We start from the raw sequence: 26,580 nt of genomic DNA on the forward strand, positions 1-26,580 counted from the left end.
TTAGATACATTGTTACTAAAAGAATCTTATAAATGGTAAATCTACCATTAACTCTTCACACACAATAGCCTCACAGAAATCGAGCACACAAGTTAGTGAATTTGTTCTTTCTTTTTAATATCTTGAAAAAGTTTTGTTGAAATGTAGCATTTTACATCAATTCCTTTCAATAATCAAATTATTTGTTTATTTTATTTTCTGCTATGTTATATATGTATAAAAAATTAATATGTTTTATCATATTTGTTGATTTTTGAATTTATTATATTGTGAAATTATTTCTCAAATATGTGAGCTTGTTCATGAGAATGTTGATGGGCGTGTAGTAAAACTAGTGCTCAGCCAATGTTGGCTTGACCATGAGCTTGAAGAGAGTCATAAATGTTAATGTAGTTTTTTATTTTTTCTATTTTGCTAGGTTTTTCCTACACTTTTAATAATCTTGCTTAGGTTAATAAAGCATGTCTTATTAGGTGAATGGTTGTGAGGTGTCACCTTCCTACATGTGAGCATCCATTAGCTATCTTGGGAAGATACTTTGCTATTTTTAGTCCGATAGATGGTTGCTCCTCATTGGTTGGTGTTGCCACCTCCTCCCTCTTCCTAGCCTATATAAGCATGCTACCTGGCTTGTATTTGCATCTCTTGTTTTTGCATCCTCTTAATGCTATTTTGCTTCCACCATTTGCATTACTCTCTTGGAGACTAACTCTATGATGTTATTTTGATTTTGTATCATTTGCATTCATAGTTTAGATATTTATACTTTGCACTAGTTTTCTGGGTTATTAATCTTATCAGATTCTAACATGGTATCAGAGCTTTTCTATGTGCAAGAGTAGATTTTAGTTTCCTTATTTGAGAGATTCGGGGGGGGCTAATAAACTTTATTGTAGTTTTTTGAAAAACAAAGTATGCTCTTCTCTTGCATCTTTGGATGATCCTGAGAATCAGAAAAGTTTTGACAAAAACAGTTTTTCTCTGAGGTTTCAATCTCAAATCTGACAACCAACTTGCATATTTGGAGTTTTCAATCAGTATTGCAGGTTCCAGCATGTCATTGATGGACTTAGGAAGCTGATCCAGCATTTTCATGTCATATTTTGGTTGCTGGGGTTGTTTTATAATTTTTGGAGCCATTTTTTACTGTTAAAGGTGTCTAATTTACACTACAGCAGCATCTTCTGTACATCAACAAGAAAAACGCTTTCTGGGTTTTGTTCACAACTCCAAAAAACCATCTGGGTATCTTTTAGATATTGCATGCAAGCTGTATATTTTGCAAAATCGAGCATGAAAGGATACAGCCATACCTCTCTCCGTTGGCAGTCGCATATTTGAACGCAATTTTCAAATGTCTCGTTCTTGCTCATACGGACTCTGATTTTGATGATTCTTGTTATGAACTTGGCTATTTTTTTGTGCTCTATCCACTAGTGGAGTTGTTTTTTGAGTTTCATGCATGAATTCTTCAAAAATTGCATATTCTCAGTCGTGACTGTGCACAGTTCTCATTTTGAAAACTTCGGAGGATCATAACTTTCTCATACGACCTCATATTGAGATGATTCTTTTTTTTAAAGTACATGATTTTTCGAGTAGATCGTAGTGGTGCTATTTGTTTCTTTGATTATTGTGCCCAAGTTTCACTTTTAGCATATGCTCTTCATGAGGGTTTCATGCATTAAAATCAAGACCACTAAGTATTTTTTTCTAGTGGTAGTTGCAAACGTACTAAAATAAAGTGCCAAATCATATTTCTTTGGAGGGGGGTTCTTTGATTGAGTAAAAAGGGGGGGAGGGGGCATTGTCGTGGCTGGGTTCTCTTCTTTTTAACATTTTTTCTCTGCATTTCTTCATCATGGATCAAACAAATATACCCATCCTAACTCCATACAATTATTTTGAGTGGAAATCACGCATGACAATTCACTTAAAGAAAGCTGGATTAAATAGGATAACTATGGGACTTGAAACTGAACCTGCTAAAGATGAAGACAAGCCTAAGTGGTTTAACAAACGTGATGAGGCATATGGAACATTGTGTTTGTCTATTTCTCCTGACTTGCTATTTCACATTGAGTCTTTGGATACACCAAATGAAGTATAGACAAAGCTAGAAACACTATTTGGCACACAAGATTCAATGAGGGGTCATATGTTGGAAAATGAATTAATTAGTTTAAGTCCAAGAAATATCAACACAATCCAAGATTTCTTCACCAAATTAAAATCACTAAGGCTGTAGTTAAAACAATGTGGAATTGAAAAGAAAGATGAACAATTGATTCTTAGTATTCTCTCTAAGCTAAGTTCAGAATATTCTGTGTTTGTCTCTACCTTCTATGCTACTAAGGGTGCACTAGGTACTCAATTCACCATGCCATCTTTAGATGATTTTTCTATCAATCTCACTTGAGAATAGGATAAGCTAATCCAAATGGGCATTCTTAAGTCCTCTAAGTCACATGCCTTGGTTGCCAACCAAGGCACAAAAGAACAACAAGGACAAAGTAGTAACAACAATAGTAAGGACAAGAAACAAAAGAATAGCGAGGAGAAGAAGGATCAGATGTTGGTTTCTTCAAAAGCAACTATTGATACACCATCTTCCAAGGGTGATAAGCCTAAGAAAGAAAAGGTCAAATGTGCCTATTGTAAAAGACCTGGTCATGATGAACATAAATGTTTGCAGAAACAACTTGATCACTTAACATAAATTCTTGAGAAGAATAATATCAATGTTCCTGAGTCTATCAAACAAAGTTCTAATGAAGGGTCTAACAAGGAAAAAGAAAACAACAAGGGGAAAGGAAAGAGCAAGGCCCTTTTTGCAGTTGCTTCCTCACCATCCACTTGGGTTCTTGATTCGGGTGCTTCACACCACATGGCTTCATCTAAAGAAGAACTTGCATCCTTGGAGCTATGTACTATGCTTTCTATTTTGATGGGTGATAACACTCTTGTTGAGGTGTGTGGGAGAGGGTTTGTTGATGTGGGGTATGGCACATTCCATGATGTTCCTTGTGTACCCTCATTGTCAACTAATCTCCTATCGGTACACTAGATCACTCACATAGGTTTAGGCAAGCGGGTTGAGTTCACTCTTGATTCAGTGGAGATATGTGAGTTGCACAATGATTCTACAGTTGCAGTTGGGAGAGCAGATCATCAGTCACGACTCTATATGTTTTCTCACTTTGTTCCTGATCCTCCTTTGACTGTTTCACTCACTCACTCTAATGATGTGAGCAGATTATGGCATGAGCGGTTTCGCCATCTTAACTTCCACTACTTGCATTAACTTAACCAGCAGAGCATGGTCACAGAGTTGCCTTCTACTTTGACATTGGAGTCACTTGGAATACATGATAGATCTTCTAATGGGTCAAATTCACTTGAGTAGTCTTCTACCTCCACTTCTGATGTAAAGAGTGATTCAGAGGACTCGCCTCCTTCCTCTCCCAGTCATCATTTACAGGTTGATGATTCTCCTCTAGATTCTCCATCTTCTAGTCCACTTTGGGCTAGACAGACCTTGCAGTTTGCAGGTGATTGGGTTAAGGATCCATCAGACACCAAGCAGACTCATTCACAATTCCAAGATGCTCTACATATCTTCATTGCTACTACCTCAAATCCATAGTCCTTTCATGAGGCTTCTGGTATTTTTGAGTGGGATACAGCTATGCAGGAAGAGTATAGTTCCTTGATGAGGAACCACACTTGGGATCTTGTCCCTTTTCCTAAGGGAAGACAATTTGTTCGATGTAAGTGGATCTACCAGACAAAATTTGCAAGTTTTGTTGGAGGTGCGGGATGCTTCATCTTTTTGGGGGGCCTCTTCCTCTCACTTGGAGTCCTAATTTTCTTTGGGGAGTCTCTTTTCTCTCTCTTTTGGGGGAATTTTATGTACATGGGTACCTCATCAAGCTTGACTTGTCGGGACCCATTTCTACATCCACCTAAGCTTCGCTTATGGGGGGGTGTTAGTGTAGTTTTTTATTTTTTCTATTTTGCTAAGTTTTTCCTACACTTTTAATAATCTTGCTTAGGTTAATAAAGAATGTCTTATTAGGTGAATGGTTGTGAGGTGTCACCTTCCTACATGTGAGCATCCATTAGCTATCTTGGGAAGATACTTTGCTATCTTTAGTCCGATAGGTGGTTGCTCCCATTGGTTGGTGTTGCCACCTCCTCCCTCTTCCTAGCCTATATAAGCATGCTACCTGGCTTGTATTTGCATCTCTTGTTTTTGCATCCTCTTAATGCTATTTTGCTTCCAGCATTTGCATTACTCTCTTGGAGACTAACTCTATGATGCTATTTTGATTTTGTATCATTTGCATTCATAGTTTAGATATTTATTCTTTGCACTAGTTTTCTGGGTTATTAATCTTATCAGATTCTAACAATAAATCTCTCCACTCAGATTTCTCATAAACCCATCTAAAACAACACCTAAAAGCTCCTCCTTCATTTGCAATTCTTCTCCCAAATAAAATTCAATGCAAAATTGCTGAGAATATGGATTACGTGCTTCAATTAAAACTTCCAGCATAATTTTTAGATTCGGATTTTTTTCCCTCAATTCTATTAAAACAAAATCAACTCCATTGATATCTTTATATGCCGATTTTTTTTCCATGTTAATTTAAATGTATTTGGTTTATCTATTTTTCTATTTGTTTTTTGTAATATATTAATTGAAAAGTATTTTTTACTCATATAAGATATACATACAAAACTAATTTAAAATTAATTTTTATTTTTATTTTACAAAAAAAAAATATATATATTATATTTAGTTTGCTATACTTAGCTTTAATTTGTATCTATTATCTTAAATGGTTTAGGATTTCATTAATTATACTATTTTAAAAATTATTCATTCGGATTTGTTTTTCTCTATTTTTTTATAAAAATAAACATCTTCATTGTTATCTTTAGATGCGAATTTTTTTTTGTCATTTTAGATTTATGTTTTTATGGTTTTTCTATTTTTTTGTTTTTAATTAGGGTAAAAAATGTTACAATTTTGTAATCATTTTGTAATCATTAGGCGTTATCTTTTCAAATTTTTATTTATTTATTAATTAAAAATTAACTTTCACTCATAGAAGATATACATACAAAATAAATTTAAGATTATTTTTAATTTTTACTTTAGAACAAACTTTTAGTATTATATTTAGTTTGCTAATTCTTAGCATTTTTTAGTATCTATTTATCTTAAATGGTTTAGGATTTCATAAATTATACTTATAAATCTTATTTAATCATTATATTTTTAATTTTTTTAATACTATTGAATTTATTAATTTAATATAAATATTTTATTCAAATAAATCACATGCACAAAATCACAATATCTTCAGGACTAATAATATATTGTTTTCTTTCAAAATGTAAGTATCTAATATATTGGTCATACAAAACATTTGACTTCTTTAAAGGTCATTATCTAGGTAGTTTATATCGATTGTCTTTCTTTAATATTATTTTTAGTTATTATTTTAATAAATAAATTTCTTACATTCTATTCTATTTTTGTGTCATTATATATAGATTTGAATTATGAAGTTGATAGTATACGTGATATAAATTTCAATTATATTCATAGGTTAGATATACAATGGATTTGTACTGCAATGAAAAAAACAATGTCCTACAAATATCAGATACAGAAGACACTGTAAATGGGCCACCTCCATCAAGTCCTACGATTTCCATAGGTTCAAATGGGTACATAGAAAAACCCATTGAAAATGTAATGAAAAATATTTGTGGCCATTTCATAGAGATGGTAACTGGTATTGAGAACCTAGCAATGCATATACATAATGTTGATGAGATTGATGTCAAGATATCGAGAGAAATGGCATCCTTCATCTGAAAAACAGCTTGCAAACTAGGAAGCATTGAAGTATTTGTCAAAGAAATGTACTATGATAAGCATTATGATTTAGGGAACATTCAAATATTGCATGATGATTTCTTACATTACTTGAACAAGTAGATATTGTAATAGGGTTTTTTGAGTTCATGTAGTTACAAAAATCACAACTAAATAAATTGTTAAATTCTCAAATGTTATGTGATGATTTCTTACATCACTTAAACAAGTAGATATTGACGCCAAGGCTTCTTTGAATTCATGTACTTGCAAAAACTACAAATAAATAAATTGTTGATAATGTTTGCCCCACCAAATCAATGTAAATGTACTTGTATATTCTTATTCATTATTTTTGTATGAGTATTACTTAATCAATTAAAAAGTAAATGTGTCTTTCATAAGTAAGCATCTATTATACAAATACAAATACATGTTAAAACAGATAGATGAATTACTTAGTCATTAATTATATAGAAGTATATATTTAATCATATTTTTATCAAACGTATTAAAATATAGTTTGGTTTTGTTATTATATTTTTTCAATATCAGCTATGGACGTCCAAAATGAAATTTTGAATTAGAAGAGCAACGTAAACTATATATAAGAGAATACCAAAGAGAGTATTGTAGAAACTATCGTAGACAAAGAAGAGAACAACAAATAGGCTCTTAGATAGAAAAACAAAAAAGAGAGCGCAATCAAGCTGATAGAGAACAATATGCTTAAAAAAAAGGAAAATCGAAGTGTAAAATATTTCGAAGTTAAGAATAGTGAAGATACAAGTCTACAGAGAGATGTTCATCAAATGACAGCTACACAAACCTCTAATTCTCAAGGTCAAGAAAAACAAGAGGATCATGCCAAACCAAATGAGACTACCCATCCTCACTTGAATGGAACTATTCAGTGCAATGATGAACATGAAAATTCAATCTTAGTAGATTGTTCTCCAAAAACACCTCAACATGGAAATTCATTACAAATGAATTTAGGTGTTTAGTGTAGTGTCTACAATGTAAACAATTATAATTGTTCAGTTCAATTTGATTTGAAAAGATTCCAAATGCATTTTAGATCTCAACTTGATAGTTTTGAAACCCCGAAGATAAATTATGTTTGTCAAGAATCGTATATTGGAATCAAAGTATCCTAAAGTTCTGAAGGTCCTATACACAAAAAATGTAGGCAAGAAAGAGGAATTCATATATTTTCATGTTCAAGTAATATGGATCCTGGGCCACAAGTAGAGGATTTTTCAAAATTGACACAAGTAGAGGAAATGTTGATTGCACATGTAAGCCCAATACTGCAAGTGACCCATGCAATAGGTGGTCAATATAAATACAAAGGGAAAAATGTACAACAAGTTTCAAAAATATTGCCACACACATTACAAAATTTGCCCATTATTAGTGTTAGAAGAAGGAATCAAAATGGCACAAATTATAATTTCACTGTCAATAGAGATTGTGTTTACAAAGCACTGAAATACAAAATAGAGCATGACAAATTTTATTCAAATGTTATTATTGATGAAAATTCTCTCAATGACCTACCAAGGAATACAGATGAAAATATATTTAGTAGATTAACTACAGTACAAATGGAATTTGACTCAGATACCAATGAAGTCACATATGTCAGTCCTATATTGGAGATTGATGAAGGTAATACAATAGAGCACACTCCATCAATGGCTTCAAAACCACCAGATACCCAAAGAAATGGAATTAATTCAATTGTGGGTTAATAACCCTAATGCAAAACCAATAGCATTGATTGATTGGCCTGGTATTGGTGCTTCTCATATCAATGAGTATGTAACATCAGGTTTACTAGAAATGGCATTTCCTACACTATTTCCTGATGGAAGATGTGATTGGTTAGAACCATGAATGAGGCATGTGCATCTACATGAATTTGTCAAGCATTTATTATGATATAGGGATCATAGGTTTGGAAAACATCCACAATTTAGATATTTTATGATGAACATGAGAATGAGACACTGAACATAGAATTCATCTACAATGTTTGTGAAAAGAGATATCCAAGACATGCCCATTACTATCAATGAGCTACATGAGCATATGGAACTAATGCCACAATCTCATTTAGTTGATAAGTTGATACAATTTGGAACAACGTTAAGGGGAACACAGTCATATTGGACTAAATGTCGTGCAGAATTGATAGACATGCTTCACCAAATTTGCACTCCAACAATATTTTTCACCTTAAGTGCAACAGATATGCAATGGCCTGATCTACATGCTCTCGTGCCCAAAACATGCCCAACCAATATGCGAGAAGCTCAAACTTGGAGAAAACAAAATGTTATCAACTATCCTCACATAGTTGCACATTACATGCATTTAAGACATACAATATTTAGAAAAGAAATTCTAGAAAATGGAATGGATGTCAAAGATTTTTGATCTAGGTATGAATGGCAACATATAGGTTATGCACACGTGTATCGATTTTTATGGATCAATGGTGCTCCCAATATGGACATTATTGATTGGTCAAATGAGGAGGAACGAAGAACAGTTGAGCAATACTTTTATTGCCTTATTCATACATGGAATCCTAAAGAAGATCCACATCAAAGAAATATACAGGTGTTTTCAATTTATTTTTTTGTAAAATATCTTGTTATTATATAACATATTGTTTCAAAACTATATTTATATAATAAACATATGTCAAATATCTTTATTTTCTTGTAGGCATTCCAAAATTTTGGTCAACATTCGTGTCTCAAAAATACAACACAACTTACCAATATGGATATTGACAATGACTATGAAAAAATACTAAACTGTGTTGAGCATCACATAGTTGGTAAAGAGGGTGCATCTCTATGCAAAAAACAAGGAAAGATGGTTTGCAGGTAACTATTATAGTTATTAATATTTGTACAGTAAAACATATTATTTATTTAATGAAATAATTAATCATTCACCTTCTTATAATGTTTTTAGATATCATGCTCCTTGGCCATTGAATCTTATTGGATCTAAATTATACAAAGACATAGGAACAGGTGAAACAAAATTGAGCCAGCAAGAAATGATGATAGAGTGAACTCACATAATCGTCACATATTGCAATTACGGAGAGCAAATATGGATTGGCAACTTGTTTTGTCCAAACATGCAGTCATTAAATACATAGCAAAATATCAAAAGCTGAGAAGAGCTTTGAAACATACCACCAAATGTTGATGTGTCTTTCAAATATGGAAAACCCTGATGATTTAGTTGCATGTGCATATAGAAGGCTTCTAACAAAAACTGTGATAAAAAGGGACATTGGAGCTCAAGAAACATGTCACATATTGTTAGAGCTTTCGTTCATGGAGAGTAGTAGAAGATTTGTCAATCTAAATGTCTCACATGAGGTGTTCAAATCTATAACTATGAATAATGAGGAGAACAATGATGACAAAACAAAATGTTTCATTGATGGGTATAAACAAAGACCTCTTTCTATGGAAGGCATCGCACTAATTGATGCAGCAAAATCATGGATATACAATTCTAAAATAAAAAAGAGAAAATAAATGGGATCCAAGGGGAAAAGTAGCTATAGTTAGAGTTTTTCCTAGATTTACGTCCATTCCTCCATGTGTTTCACAAAAATGGGCAGAATTTTGTTTTATAGAGTTATTACTATACAAACCATTTCATGACATAGAAATTGATATTGGTGTGGATATTGACTCCATAATAGAAAAGTGGGATTCATTTAGTTATAATGCTTGGCATGTACAAAGAGAAACAATTATAGAGGAAAATGAAAATAATAATGGTTCAGGTATTAAAGAAGATGAAGCTATTGCAAGTAATACTATAAAGAACAAATAGGAAATCATATCTAGACTTCATAATGGTCAAAAGATGCAAGTATCAGAAATAGATATGTTAGGAAGAAGAGACATTGATAATAATACAAATTGGTCTAGTGAATATCAAGGTGAGGAGTGTACAATGAGAGCAATCAATTTCATAAAAAATATGAAGGAAAATGGATGTCTCATATATGATGATATTTCTCAATGCTTCAATTATACAACCCTTAGCAATAAACAACAAAAGGCAATGAACATAGTTATGACACACTACCATACCAATGAAGATCGAGGCCTATTGTTCATGATAATTCAAGGAACGACAGGAACGGGAAAGTCATTTTTTATTGGTGCCATTTGTTAAGCCCTTCAAAATGCATGTTTGTTGGGTCCTTCTCCCCTTCTTTTACTAGCACCAATAGGAGTTGCAGCATTTAATATTAGAGCTTTCACTATTCATTCAAAGCTAAGAATACCAATAAGAGATTTTTCACAGTTAGAAGGATCACATCTTACAAGTTTCCAAGAGGAAATGAAACATATCAAATACATATTGATTGATGAAATGAGCTTCCTTGGTCAGACTATGTTGGAAAACATAGATTCAAGATTAAGGCAAGCATTTCCACAAAGTTCAGACCAAAGCTTTGCAGGTATATTTTCACTTCTATTAGTACATGTTTTCATATTATGTCATATTTAGTACAATATATAAATATTAAACACATTCTATATTTTGAACAACTTATCACTTTTTTAATTTTAAATTTGTTTAAGTATATCTATGATTTTTGTTGAAGACTTGGGTCGATTGCCTCCAATGAGTGGCAAACTTGCATATGATAGCAAAAGCTGAGCAAAATTATTGTGGGAGGAATTGAAAACTATTGTAACTTTAGATAAGATTTTTAGACAAGAGGGATAAAACATTGAACAAAAAAGATTTCGTAACTTCTAACAAATCTTAGAGATTCTAACCCACAAATTGAAGACTGGAAATTACTTATGATGAAAACTCCTACCAATTTAAATGTTTTAAAATTGTGTCCATTTGTTCTCCACAAATGACAATGTTTATAACCATAACAAGATAAGTCACATCCATTGAAGCATCTTATTGCACGAAGTCTTGCAACAAAAGTAGGGAGTTTGAATGCAATAGAAGATTGTTCAACTAGAGAACTTGAGCTTCAATTATTAATTAGTAACAATTCAAGAGTGATGTTGACTACAAATTTTTGGGTAGAGGCGGGTCTTGTAAATGGAGCATTGGGGTATATTAGAAAGATTATCTACAAGCTAGAAAGTAAACCGCCTGAGCCACCAACATATGTTTTGGTTGAATTTGATAACTACTCTAAATTACCTTTTCAAGATCATCAACCAAATATAGTCCCAATAATACCAATACAAAGGGGTATAACTCTTCAACTACCTTTAAGATTGGCATGGGCATTGACCATTCATAAATCACAAGGACTAACTCTCTTAAAAGCTACAATTGATATAGGTCTAAGAGAGAGAACAGGTTTGACATTTGTGACAATATCTCGTGTGAAGTCTTTACAAAGTCTTAGAATAACACCACCATTCACATATGACTCTTATGTGAAAATGAAAAATGGCATACAACTTTCCAAAAGAAAAGCTGAAGAAAATAGACTCAAATGTTTAGAAGAATATTAAGGTAATCATTTTATTTTTGAAATTGCTTCAATTACTATATATTGTACATTATATAAGTTTAAAATATAGTGACTTTAAAATAGTTGCATCCATATAAACTTGCATGTATATATAAGTACACAAAATTGGAAAACTACAAATTGTTTTATCCTATTGATGTTCAAATTTATTATCTTAAAATATATATACTAACATTGATTTGATTTTGTTTGATTCTTAGGTAACACTTTTCTCTATGAATCTATCAAACAATAAATCTAAAATTGTTGATTCAAGTTCAAACATCTTAGCCAACTCTACTCCATCTAATGAAACACCTATTGATAAGTGCACAACATCAATTTTATAGTGTTGCTCTAAAATTCTTCAAGATATTGAAAACACTACATTATCCATTAATGATGGGGACACAACCCAAGAACAGAATGGACACAACAGAAAAGGGAAATTGTATTAACTGAAAAATAAGCTAGTACATTCAGTACAGAGAAAATAAACTTCAAAACATGCCCTAAGGGCTTACAATAGCATAAATCTAGAGATAATTTCTCCTTTCAGTACCTCCTCTCAAACTTCACTCCGAACTACCTTTTATAATGCCAGAAATCTCCTTAAATAGACCCCGGAGGATTAAGGACTAGGAGTACATTCTAGAAAGTGCTAGTAGGCATCCACCGACCAAATAGAAGGCTCCAGAAGCTGCGTTAGAAGTCGACGCAAATCTAGAAGAATCCAGAAACGGTAACTGAACTTTCGGGAGGCATAACTTTTGAACCATAGCTTCGATTGACGAACTATTTACATTTTCGAAAAGCTCTCAAAGCGCTCTATAGCCCTATGGACCAGCTTCGCTCGTCCCCCATGTTTGGCCCTTTTCGAGGTCATTTAATGCCCCTAACCTGACTTTGAAGCATTCTTAGGAGGTCTCCAAAACTCGAAAAATTGCAATAACTTTCAAACCGTGGGGCCTTTTGACCTGATTCTTTTTCTGGAATGCTCTAAATTACAATTACATTCATCTGGCCAATTTACACCTCCTAGTTCACCAAAATGATGGCTCAATTACATTCTCCTATTTTTTTGAGATTTACACGAACAATGATAGTGGAACTGTGAGAGTTGGAACCTTTATTTGACCCAAATGGGTGTCCAAAAATGAAAACACATGAAACGGAAACTAAGTCTAAGTACATTTTTTTGGGTGACACAGGGTTGCCCTTATACCTCTGGATGCTCCTACATTAGACACCCAGGGTAAATTGAAAAGTGACCCTGTCACTTTATGAATGGTAGAGGAAATCCCAAATGGGAAACCTCAGCTGCTGAAATCCAAGTTGAGTCCTCGATCGGTCATCCTTTCCATTTGACCAAATACTCTTCATACTGCCTGTTTCTGGTACTCCTACCCACACGATGATCTAGAATGTCTTCTATCTCCTCCTTCTTAGAAGCAGGAATTGGACATGGCTCTAACACCAGCTCCTCATCTGCACCATCATCATGATACTCTATTAAATCTGCGATGTTGAAAATGGGAGAAATGTGAATACCATCTGGCAGCTCCACCTCATATGCATTTTCTGAGTCATGTTTCTTCAAAACTTTGCAGGGGCCAAATTTCTTCATTTTCAGCTTGTTGTAAGTACCGGCTGGAAATATTTATTTTCATAAGTGCACCATGACTAGATCCCCTACTTGGAATTCCTTATGTCTTCTCCTTTGATAAGCCCTAGCTTTATACTCTTGATTCATCTTGGTAATGTGTGCTTGAACCTCCTCATGTAGCCGCTTGATATGTTTAGCTAATTCCTCAGCTTCAGCACTTGTCCTCTCCCCTTGCTCTATCTTCCTCAATTCTGGTGCAGCCCTTGGGCTACTCCCATATACAATTTGGAATGGTGATTTTCCAGTACTCCTATTTATAGAGTTATTGTAAGCAAACTCTGCTTGTGGTAGAATCAAATCCCATCCCTTGGGCTTATCCCCAACTAAACATCTCAGCAAATTGCCCAAACTTCTGTTTACCACTTCTGTTTGGCCATCAGTTTGTGGGTGATGCGTGGAACTGAATTTTAGGTCTGTTCTCAACTTCTTCCACAATGTCCTCCAGAAATACCCCACAAATTTAGTATCTCTGTCAGAAACTATGCTCCTTGGAAGACCATGTAGTCTTACCACCTCTTTGAAAAACAAGTTTGCAATATGGACAACATCATGAGTTTTGTGGCATGGAATGAAATGTGCCATTTTGGAGAACCTATCAACCACCATGAATACAGAGTCATTACTCCTTTGTGTCCTTGGCAATCCAAGAACAAAATCCATACTTATGTCCTCCCATGGCCTTGATGGAACAAGCAATGGCTGATATAGGCCAGTATTGTGACTAAACCCCTTGGCAACTTGACAAACCTGGCAACTCTGTACAAACTTCTTCACATCCTGTGAAATTTGAGGCCAAAAATAATGTTCTCTAAGAATGGCAATGGTCTATCTCGACCAAAATGTCCTGCCATCCCTCCACTGTGTTTCTCCTTAATCAGATTTTCCCTCATGGAACTCCTTGGAATGCACAATTGACTACCCTTGAACAACATGCCATCCTGAATCAAATAGTCTAACCACTTGGTTCTATCTACACCAATAGGTTCTTTACAAGCTTTCCATGCTTCAGCAAAATCAGGATCCTCAGGGTACAAATTCTTGAGTTCATCAAACCCAACTACTTCAACCTACATTACTGTAAGCAACCATTGTCTCCTACTTAGTGCATCTGCAACCTTGTTAGATTTTCCACTTCTATGCTTCAACACAAATGTATAACTCTGCAAGAACTCTACCCACTTCATATGCCTCTGACTCAATTTACCTTGGCTATTTAGGTACTGTAATGCCTGATGATCAATATACAAAACAAATTCCTTTGGCAATAAATAATGCCTCCATTTCTTTAAGGCCTAAACTATTGCATAGAACTCTTGATCATAAACAGAATACTTCTTCTTTGCATCATTCAATTTTTCACTAAAATATGCAATAGGTTTACCTTCTTGGCTTAATACAACCCTAGTAGCACTGCCACTAGCATCACAATCCACTTGGAAAACCTTTCTAAAATCTGGAAGTGCCAACACAGGTTGTTCTGTTACCTTCTTCTTCAGCAATTCAAAACTTCTCGCAGTTGTTGCAGTCCATTTAAACTCTTTTCTATCCCCTCTTATTGTATCAATTAGGGGTGCACATATGCCACTGAAATTCTTAATAAACTTCCTGTAAAAACTAACCAAACCATGAAATGATCTTACCTCAGTAGAAGATCTTGGAGTAGGTCATTCCAAGATGGTTTTTACCTTCTCTGGATCCATTTTGAGACCTTCAGGTGATATAACAAACCCCAAATAGACTAACTCCCTTTTTGCAAAGATACACTTCTTCAGATTAATTAACAGTTTCTCTTCCCTTAGCCTTTCAAGGACACTACGAATATGCAGTAAATGTTCTTCCAAAGTCTTGCTGAAAATTAAAATATCATCCAAATAAACAATAACAAATTTTTCCAAGAACTTCTTAAGTACCTCATTCATGAGCCGCATGAAGGTGCTTGGGGCGTTTGTCAACCCAAAGGGCATGACTAACCACTCATAAAGACCCTCCTTGGTCTTGAAGGTTGTTTTCCACTCATCTCCTTCTCGAATCTGTATCTGATGATAGCCACTCTTGAGATCTATCTTTGTGAAGTACTGAGCTCCACTCAAGCAGTCCATAAGATCATCCATCCTTGGCAAAGGAAACCGATACTTGATGGTTATCCTATTTATAGCTCAAGAATCTGTATACATCCTCCACTCTCCATCCTTCTTTGGTGCGAGTACTGCAGGTACTGCACATGGACTCAGGCTCTCTCGAATCAAGCCCTTCCTCAATAGCTCCTGAACCTGTCTATTTAGCTCCTCTATTTCAGTAGGAGTCATCCTGTGAGCAGCCTTGTTAGGCAAACTAGCTCCTGGAATTAGATCTATCTAATGACTGATTTGCCTTATTGGTGGCAATCCATCTGGAACATTATCAGAGATAATATCTCCAAACTCCCCTAGTAAATCTGAAACTTCAAGTGGTATTTCACTACTACCTTCTTTATCTTTCCTAGGAATCAAAGCATAGCACATATGCTGGTGTTTCATGCCATCTAAAAACTTCCTTTCATCAACAAGACAAATCCTAGCACTGCTACATACCTTTTCACCTTCCTTTTTCATGGGCTTCAATTTGTGGCGAACTCCATCCTTTGTCAGAGAGTATGTGTTTGCATGTCCATCATGTACTACATGTCTATCAAACTGCCATGGTCTACCCAACAATAGATGGCAAACATCCATCGAAATAACATCACAGAGAACTTCATCATGGTAACTCCCAATTTTGAATTTCACTAAACATTGTTCACTTACTAGGACCTTATGATCATCTTTTACCCAAGCAATTCGATAGGGCTGGGGATGTTTCTCCCTCTTGAGCTTCAGCTTAGAGACCATCTCTTCTGATACCAAGTTATCAGTGCTACCACCATCAATGATCACGTCACAACATTTATCCTCACACTTGCATCTGGTACGAAACAAACTCCTCCATTGTCCTGGTTCAATCTCACCACTTAGTAGGACTCTTTCATTTGCCAAGGTCTCTCCTCTTTCTGCATCCTCTGAATGTGATGATTGTGCATCCTCATCCACATGAGCAACCCTAGCTTGGCCCTCAGTTCTCCTATCTGTCCTTCCTTGTCGTTGAGGGCATTCAAAGGCACGATGACCTTCTTCATTGCAATGTAAACAGGTACCACGGAAGCCTCCTCTTCCTTGTCCACGTCCTCTACCTCTTCCTCTCTGATTTCCAAAGTCTTGATCATAGGAGCGGTTGAAACCCTCATTCCTCTGGTTCCTGCTAGTACCCACATCTTCATTTTTCTTTTGGGTTTCATTGCAGCCTCCAGATGATCTACCGCTTCCCCTTCCTCCTTGACTGCGCCCTCTTTGTCTTCCTTCAAACCTTTTATTCAGCTTCTCTTCAACTCATAGGGCAAACTGGTATGCCTCTTCAACGCTGGTCATTCTTACCAGACTTAATTCCTCCTGGATGCTAGGTCGCAACCCACTGATATAACGAGCAACCTTCTCCTTATTTGCTTATGCATGCCCCGCTCTAATCAAGATTCGGTAAAATTCCTCTGTATATTCTTGGACTGATCTTCCTGCTTGCTTTAACCCATGCATCTTCTTAAACAAATCAAGCTCGTAGTCCATAGGAATGAACTGCTTCTTCAATTTGTCCACCATGCGATCCCATCTTGTGATCTTCTCCTTTCCTCTTCTGTTTCTTTCCAATTGGACCTCTTGCCACCAGATTTTTGCATGGCCTTTCAGTTTGGCCTTTGCAAACTTAACCCTATCTGGGTCCCTGATATCCTCATACTCAAAGTATTCTTCCAGTTCATTGATCCAATCGATCAACTCATCTGGTTTCAGATTTCCTGAAAATACACCCACTTCAATTGTAGGTCTTTTCCCAAACCTAGTAATGGCCCTAAAAAGCCTTTCCTCTGCATAATTCAGAACTTCCCCGTTAAATTCCCTTTCTGGTCCCATTACTTCTTCTTCATTGTCATCCTCACTGTCGTCACCTGCAGCAACATTTGCTCCTCTACGGAGCTCCTCTTGCAATACCTGTACTTGCCTTTGGAGGGCTCTAACCTCCTCAGGATTAATAGCTCTAGCCCTTCCGCCACGCTCTCTTCGTAGAGGCATCTTCTAACTCGAACCCACAACCACACAGTCCTGGTGCAAACTGCCTCACAGTCGGCGCTCTGTCTGCACACTCAGGAAAACTAGGCTTTGATACCACTTGATGGGGACACAACCCAAGAACAGAATGGACACAACAGAAAAGGGAAATTGTATTAATTGAAAAATAAGCTAGTACATTCAGTACAGAGAAAATAAACTTCAAAACATGCCCTAAGGGCTTACAATAGCATAAATTTGGAGATAATTTCTCCTTTCAGTACCTCCTCTCAAACTCCACTCCGAACTGCCTTTTACAATGCCAGAAATCTCCTTAAATAGACCCCGGAGGGTTAAGGACTAGGAGTACATTCTAGAAAGTGCTAGTAGGCATCCACCAACCAAATAGAAGGCTCTAGAAACTACGTTAGAAGTCGGCGCAAATCTAGAAAAATCCAGAAACGGTAACCGAACTTTCAGGAGGCATAACTTTTGAACCGTAGCTCCGATTGACGAATCGTTTACATTTTCGAAAAGCTCTCACAGCGCTCTATAGCCCTATGGACCAGCTTCGCTCGTCCCCCCTTTTTTGGCCCTTTTCGAGGTCATTTAATGCCCCTAACCTAACTTTGAAGCATTCTTAGGAGGTCTCCAAAACCCGAAAAATTGCAATAACTTTCAAACCGTGAGGCCTTTTGACCTTATTCTTTTTCTGGAATGCTCTAAATTACAATTACATTCATCTGGCCAATTTACACCTCCTAGTTCACCAAAATGATGGCTCAATTACATTCTCCTATTTTTTCGAGATTTACACGAACACTGATAGTGGAACTGTGAGAGTTGGAACCTTTATTTGACCCAAATGGGTGTCCAAAAATGAAAACACATGAAATGGAAACTAAGTCTAAGTACATTTTTTTGGGTGATACAGGATTGCCCTTATACCTCTGGATGCTCCTGCATCAATTAATTACGTTAAAGAGTTAGAAATGATGAGGATAAAAGATGTTGCACACGAGGTTGACGAAACATATACAAAGGTGGTTGCGTTCACAAGTTTTGTGGAAGAAGTATATCGTGATCACTTGCATAATAAAGGTCATAATACTATTCTAATCAGTGAAGAGTGTGTAATGTATTTGCACCATTGCAATGAAGTGCTCTTTATGTAATTTTCACTTTGTTAGCACAAAACTTGTAAATAGAGTTATTTCTGGTTTAGATTGATGATTGTGACTTATAATATCACCATACTTTTAAATAACAGTTATTTGAAACATTTATAAACTCCTAAATTGTATCAATACACTACATGGTTTGACCTATTAAATTTGTTATGATTTATAATTGATATGATACCAATTGTATTCCAATTTTTTTGTATCAAATAATTCATATGGTTAATTATGAACTATTACATATGTCATTTGAATTATTTTTGCTTCAACTCCAATCCTTGTGTGAATGTGATTTGTGTAAATGGTTTAATAGTATATTCAATAATTATAGATTTAGTTTATATTTTAGATAATAGTATGAAAAAATATTTCAATTTTATTCGAATTCACAATAAATAATTAATATATAATATATAAATAATTTGTAACTAAAATGTAAATGAAAAATTGAATTGCGCTATTGTAAAATGTTATAATTTTACATACCATATATGTCTTCAAAGTTATACTCAAATATACCTGAATATGCATTTGTTAGTATAATTATCATATACTATGTTTCCAATTAATTTTAACAAAAAGAAAAATAAATATTGTTTAATATAAATTTTTTTTTTAAATATGTATTTCTATTTAGTAATGACCAAAATATTGTCAAAAATCTTATATATAGAAATTACAGTTATCATACATATACATCATGTGTGTGGTTGCTATTCAGATAATATCTATATTAAATTCGCAATATAGATCCTTCAGGAAGATGTTGATTGGCGTATTTAATATAGATAGATATCTTATTTTAAAATGTCTTTCAAAAAGATATTGATCAACGTATTTATAGATAATATAGATATTATCTGAATAAATATAAATAAGCTAGTGTTTTGAAAGTGACACAAAATTATGTACCCAAAACAGAAAGTTGCTTACAAATTTAAATAAAGATATTTCAATTGAGAGCGACACAAAATTATACGACCAAAACAGAAAGTGGCTTACAAATTTAAATAAAGATACTTCTTAATGTTTTTTCACACTTTCGTCACATACATAAAAAATTACTGCATACTAATACCTAGTAGGAGTTGTACATATACATCGATTTTTGTTTTGGTAAGGATCAACTGTAAAACTCTCTAGACACTGCAATTATTTCAATTAGTGTCATACATCGTTTAAAAATATATATAATTCATTTTTACTTAGGCATATTATTAATTCTCTTTTATTTCATCTTTTAATTGTTGCTTAGACTTGAGATGAAACTTTCCATTACCAGGAAGACCTCCATTAACAGAATTGATATGTTGCATTGTCGTCGAAATGTAAATTATTCATTCCTAATAAAAAGAATTATTTGAATGTTACATATAGATACAGTAGAATCTAAAAGCACTATTCAAATCATTTATTCTCTATTTCCATATGGAACCTTACTATTGTTGCAGTTATATGCAAGCTTGAATTCTATTCCCGTACCTCGCAAACCTTCATTGTCACATTACAGAGGAAAAGAGCAAAGATCCATCTGAAAGTCAAAGAATATCTAGAGAAAAGACTAATGTGGTTTGACGCGATCCCGTATGTTCTCCACGAACTCAATGACAGCTATAATGCAACCAATTAATTGCCCAGTTGATTCAAATGAGAGTTACCAAAATACTTTTCTTCTTTTCCTCAAAACTTACAATTGTTGTGATCACCAGCAGACAAGCGGGAGATTGTAAAACTGAAGGAATCGGGAATTTAGACTACGAATTCATCTCTTCCACTTTCAAATGACAATTAATTACCCAGTTAAAACGAGAGAGTAAAATCCATTTGAGTTTTTTTCAGCTCACAATTGCGATTGTCATCACCGTCAGACAGTGAAAGATGTGAGCCTGCAAGAATCGCTAATTCAAACCTCCCCCGTTCCAATTTCAAGCATTTGAAACCCTAAACATTTAACTCCAGCCTAGAATCCAGGCTGTCATTTCATTTCTTTCGATTAAATTTATATAAACAAGAAAGTAATCGATTCAATCCCCAAGAGTATATTTCAGACTGTACCAGTGTGCATTTAAATTAAAAGCATCAAAACCCGAAGAATTTTTCATCCTTCACCGAAAAGATTTACAGTCATCTGATGAGAAGAACAAATAATTACAGTGATGATTATGATTGTTGAAACTTGAGGCTATAGCCTAAGCATGTATTCACGGCCGCGGCAGAAGAGTGCTGCGGGACCAGAAGAAGTCGGATGAAGAAAAGAGAAGAGAATCACCTGTTGCAAGAATAAGGTAAGATTAAAGCTGCTGCTCTGGTCCGGTAGGAGAAGTCCAGGCCGTCCAGAGATGATCGGCGATGAAGCTCGTGATGTTCGGAAACACCCTGCGCATTATGCCCCGCCCTCCAATAGTCAGTGGCGGCGGCCGTGGAGGGCTGCCTGAACACTTTTCCTCCTCCTTCAAACCCTCTTCCGCCTCAGCTGGAACATCCTTCTTCAAATTTAGGTCCTCCTTCAAACCCTCCTCGGCCTCTAGTGTTTGCACTACTGAAACCCCAGGCTTCTCAGCAGAAGCAGAAGCAGTAAAGCTTTCATCGGAGTGGCTCGGATTCTTGTCTTTGAAACCCTTACGGTTCTTTCCCTTGGAGTTTCCCTTAGCAGCATCTGCCCTGGCAGCCGCGGCCATGTGTTCTTCGTACAAATCAATTGCCTCGTGTATCGTCTGCCGATTCGGCGAAGCATCCCAGCGACTCCAGAAGCTCGTGTAGCACTGAAAGCAGCTGCACTCAAATGAAGGTTTGTGGCTCCAGGAGGACTGCTGCGACGCCTTTTCCGCCATTGAAGAGAGCGGCAAACTATTTCGCTTGTTCTCCTTGAGAGGCAGAACATCAGGCGAGCGCGCTATGAGATAAGCGAGAACTTCCTGGTCCTCTGCAGGGAGCGCGGCGCTGAGAGTCGCCACGGCCACGGGCAGAAGCCTCAGCACAGAATACGCATCAGGGAATGTCTGCGGGTGCACCTTCCCCTTCCGATACACATTCTTCATCACAAACAACCAGAAATCCACGGCAAAGGGGGAGAAAACCGATGAGCGGGAGCGTAACGACTCTGAACCAGAAATCCCCAGCAGAGGAGGAGAAAACTGATGAGCAAAGGGGGAAAAATCTGAGGCACAACTCCACAGCAAAGGGAAAGAAAGCTGATTGACAAAGGTTGAAAAATCTGAAGCAGTACTCAACAGGAAAGGGGGAGAAATCTGAAGAGCTGAGGGTGAAAAATCTGAACCAAAACTACACAGCAAGGAGAGCAAAATCTGAAGGGCGAAGGGGCAAAGAAGCAGAACTCCCCAGCCAAGGGAGAAAAATCCGATGGGGAAAGAGGGAAACACAAACAACAGACTAGTATTATTATTTTTCCAAGCCTGGTAAAAATGGATTCCGGAACATGACCGACGGAGCAGAGCCGAGCTTATCATCTGCCGTTCTACGGCGGAAGCTAATAATGCGATTTTGTTATCGGATTCGATAAAACAATTCATGCCTGTGCAGTAGCACGCATTCCCAGGGCAGCCATGGAATCTTTTTTAGGTTTTGGGGTGGGTGGAGCGAGGGGCCCATGGATCATAACTTCTACTAACCCTAACCGCGGTTGAATGCATTGGAATGGAGAGCTCAAACGCTTCAAATTTCACTGTTCACTGTGCATTCTCCATCTACCGTAGATACACCCGTCAACACTTGATTTGCAGACAAACGAATTGGTTGAGCGAAAGCTACCCTGGATAGAAACTCAAGGATCATATACCAATTAAAAAAACCGTCAGAAATTATGTAAGAAGAAGACGCCCCAAATGCTGTCAAATTGAATGCAACCGTCCACCCGCTGTTGTTTTTGTCGCGCTCCCGATGTTAGCCTAAGCGCTCCTGAGATATGTACCTATTATAACCCTTCATGACGGCGCTATGTCGGACGTCACTTGACGGGAAACGGGTTTTGTTCATATGGTTGTAGCTGCCCGACTTCTGTCAGGTGACAGGTGACGTGATTATCGTTTTGAAGAGGCGATCCTTATCCGAAGGGCGTGAGGAATGAGTTTTTTTACAGTAGATGACGGGTACAGAATCTGTCAGTCTCTGGCCGCCCATTGCCGGGCAGTCGTTTTCGTATTTAAGGGACTCCCACTCTGTTCGCTCACCTGCCCTTCCCAGGTGTGTCATCCTCCTCCGCACCGTCTATGCCGTCATTTATATGCACCCTCTTTCAATGAAAATATAACTCCTTCCACTATTTAATACTTACGGATGCATATAAGTTGCCCCCTATGCATTGGCATCCTCCTTTCTCTCTTTTAAAAGCCTTTGAGATTCTTTACTATCTCTCGGGTCCATTATAGATTGTTACCTCACAAGCTTAAAGCTAGTTTCACGAGGATATAGTCATACAGTCTAGATGAGCTATTTGAGGAGGTCATATTTTACATTATTATGGTTTCTTTATCAACATATATGATAAAAGAATTAACACTAAAAAGATTTAAAGTCAATGAATCTTGAGTGTGTTAGAAAAGTTAAAAAGGTTGTTCAATGACTTGCCCTTGTATCAAGTAGTCATGAGGATAGGTCTATCATTGAGAGATAGTTCACAAGCTTAAATTTCAAAGGTCCTTAATAAGGCAACCTACTAGGATAGGTCTATCATTGATAGGTAGTTCACAAGTATAAAGTTTTTTTCCATATTGCTCGATGATTAGTCTATGAGGACATGATCATGAAATCTAAATGAACCATTTGAGGAGACGAGATTTTGTAGAATTGTGTTTTCTTTATTAACATCTATAATAAAAGAAACAACATAAAAAAGAACTAGAAGTCAATGGGCCCTCAGTGTGCTAGAAAAGGTTCTTAATGAAACTAGTCTCATATCGAGTAGCTAAAATGACTTTGTTGATAATGATATTCTACTATTTTTATAATGGATAATGCATATGTTGAGTCTTACATGTTTCTGGAAAACCACTTATCTATCTCATTAAACATCTTTTATGTGTGTTGTTTACTGTAGAGGAGGGGACTTGCTACTCTCAAAATGATATCTCTAGAAACAAAAAAATTAGCGATTCAGATTGAGGAGGTAGAGACATACAAATTCACCTTTCACAAATATGAAAAGGCAAGGTCAAGGTCGACCTACCTTACATAACCCTAAACACTTTTTCTAGAACTTTGCAGGAACCCTTTGAGCAGCATCTGTAATCGCCTAAAATTGGTCCTTCGAAACAAATGCCCCTAATCACAATTATTGATCAAAAATCATTAAATTCCTAACCAAAAAGGCATTTCAATTTCTATGATTTATCTTATCTAAGTATCAAATTGCATAAAAATCCTTACCTTGTAATAATCATCGAAGACTTATTTACTCCTAAATATCAACCTTAGGGTCTATTTGGTTTGTGGAAGATGATTGGAATTGACATTTGGATAATCCAGATTTGAAATTTGTTGTGTTTGTTTCAAAAATGGCAAAATGGAATTAGAATATTAGACTTATAATTTTGCTTCAAATAGAGTTACTACACTTCCTTCTACATACTTGGAATTGAATATCAAAACTTGGTTACAATTTTTTGAGAAGTGCTAATATTTCATATTTGTTTGTGTTTAGTTAACCTATTTGTTTAACCATTCTAGGGTTTGATGTTCATGTGTGTCAAGTTGGTTTATGCATGGCGAAATCAAACTGCTTGGTATGGGAAGGAGCATGTTGTCTAAGTGGATATTATTAGGTTCTATGGTCTTCGATGGTATTATTCCATGATGGAAATGTTCAATGGACATTATTCTAGGCTTGACTATGTTTATGAGGTCATCCTAAATTTTATAGGACTTTGTCTTACAATAGTTTCTGATGACTCTGTATGAGTCATTCTTTTTAACCAATCGACAACCTTAGCCCCAGAGATGCAAGACATGGAAAAAAGTATTGTGGATTGTCTCCTTCTATATCCACCGTCTAGGTGTACCAATTTTTTGGCAAGTTTGGAATTAGCCGAATTGATATCGATCAAAACAATTAGGAATGATAGTGAACATGAAAATACCAATTGTCATCTTTCTTAGTGATGGTGGAAATAATGGCCAGAGAGATCCTGTTGATTGTGTAAAAATAGAGCAAAAACTTTTAGCCACTAATTCATCGATTATGTATTTAACTCCTTTTCATCTAAATTGACATTTACTATTAAAATGATCTCACTTTTTTTTATAATAAAATAATATGTAATCTCTTAATCTATGAGTTGTTTTACCCATGCTTCTTAAATAATTTTTATATTAAAAAAAATCCTAATTCCAATTCTAATTTGAGAAACCAAATGTAGAAATAGAATATTCTCACTCATCCTTTAGGTGAACCAAATGGTTCTATTGAAATCGCAAAATGTATTTTCAAGATTTACAAATCCTTGATTTGGCTAAATCGAGATTTGTAGAAATCTCAATTTCTACAATTCCACGAATGAAATAGAACCTTATTGGCAATTAAATCTTCCTAAATCGATTAATTTTATTAAATGTCCTAACACATATATTAAATATAAACCCTTTTTCCAATTACACATGAAAAGGGAATCAATTAGATTAAATTGAATTAAATATCTCAAAAATATCAATTATTAGATTTAATACTAATAAATTGAGAAAGTTTATTTGTTTGAGATAAATATTTAATAATTCTCTAAAAAGTTCTACAAAATCTCGAATTTGAGGAAAAAGATGGAATTAAATAAATCAATCAACCAAAAAATATGACAAACTAGACAACTCAAAATTAGAAAAGGAGATTGATTTGTTAACTAAGCTTCTCATATCTGATTGCTTTGTTAATTCTCCTAATTGATTTGTTAACTTCCTTGTTTACTTTGTCAACTTAGTTATCATTGATCGATTAACTCTTTTGATTGGTCAATTAACTCAGTTTTGATTGATTTGTTAACTCATTTCTAATTCAACTCTGATTCAACACTAGGATTTCTATAAAAGGAAGTCTCTCACCTCTCATTTGAGGGATGCATAATTGAAGAAGTAAAGAGACTCGGTTGGAATTACTTTGGAGATTTTTTCGTCAAGCTTAGAGAATAGATTAATCTTTCATACTGAATTACTATCAATTCATATGGATTCATTCACCTTACTTGCATACTAAAAACACAAAAAAAAAACTTAATCTACATTCAAATCCTTCATTCTAACAATGTCTATACTAAGCTTTCTAATCATATGGATCAGTCAACTTTTTAAATCACTTCCAAACATGAAAAGGTGATAAGGTTGTTAACTGAGCTTCTCAGATCTGATTGCTCTGTTAATTCTCTTAATTGATCTGTTAACTTTATTGATTGCTTTGTCAACTTAGTTCTTATTGACTGGTTAACTCTTCTAATTGGTCTATTAACTTGGTTTTGATTGATCTATTAGTTGATTGATGTGTTAACTCATTTCTAACTCAACTCTAATTCAACACTATTATTTCTATAAAAGGAATTCTCTCGCCTCTCATTTGAGGGATGCATAATTGAAGAAGTAGAGAGACTCTGCTAGAATTACTTTGGATATTTCTATGTCAAGCTTGGAGAATTTGTTTATTATTTTATTTGTTACTATTTAAATTAATCTTGCATACTAGATTACTATCAATTCATGTAGATTCATTCACCTTACTTGCATACTAAAAATACAAAATAATAGCTTAACCTGCATTCAAATCCTTTATTCTAACAATGTCTATAGTCATTAAGGGCTTTTAATTCTAAGAACATTCAAACTCATGATAAATAGAAGGTAATAAGTTGCCTTGTTAGATTGATCATGCTTTATTCTTCTGATTAATCTGACATGTAATTATATATTGAAGTTTGTTGTTTCAGTTGTAGGACCACATTTTACACATATTTCTAGTGCCCGACGTAGGGCCTGAAAATCAAATTTTTGGCCTTATTCTCATTCATTTTCATCATTATTATTTTTTTACTTTCCATACATTGTCATATATTATTGCTTGGAAAACTCTTTTCTTGTATGAGACATGTTTTTTGTCGTACTATCTCTTATTATGTTTTGTAAGTGTTTAATTGGTATGTTTCATCGTGCATAGAGCAATCCTGGGTCATACAAGAGTTTTACTTTGTCAT

At 35.2% G+C, this 26,580-nt stretch overlaps 1 protein-coding gene across 1 annotated transcript; it reads right to left on the reverse strand.

Moving 5' to 3' along the window:
• Positions 1-20,348: 20,348 nt before the first annotated feature.
• On the reverse strand, positions 20,349-22,649 carry LOC149556898 (uncharacterized). The gene has a single exon (XM_089831525.1). The coding sequence runs from the start codon at positions 21,928-21,930 to the stop codon at positions 20,692-20,694; it is 1,239 nt and encodes a 412-aa protein (XP_089687651.1). The 5' UTR covers positions 21,931-22,649; the 3' UTR covers positions 20,349-20,691.
• Between the last annotated feature and the right edge of the window lie 3,931 nt (positions 22,650-26,580).

The sequence above is a fragment of the Cupressus sempervirens genome, chromosome 5 (assembly GCF_028749045.1).
Source record: "Cupressus sempervirens isolate cs-2001-9-10 chromosome 5, ASM2874904v1, whole genome shotgun sequence".
NCBI classification, from domain to species: domain Eukaryota; kingdom Viridiplantae; phylum Streptophyta; class Pinopsida; order Cupressales; family Cupressaceae; genus Cupressus; species Cupressus sempervirens.

What these genes read in the sequence shown, in the direction of transcription:
- LOC149556898 (XM_089831525.1), bottom strand. Translation starts at nt 21,930, where the DNA reads ATGAATTGTTTTATCGAATCCGATAACAAAATCGCATTATTAGCTTCC.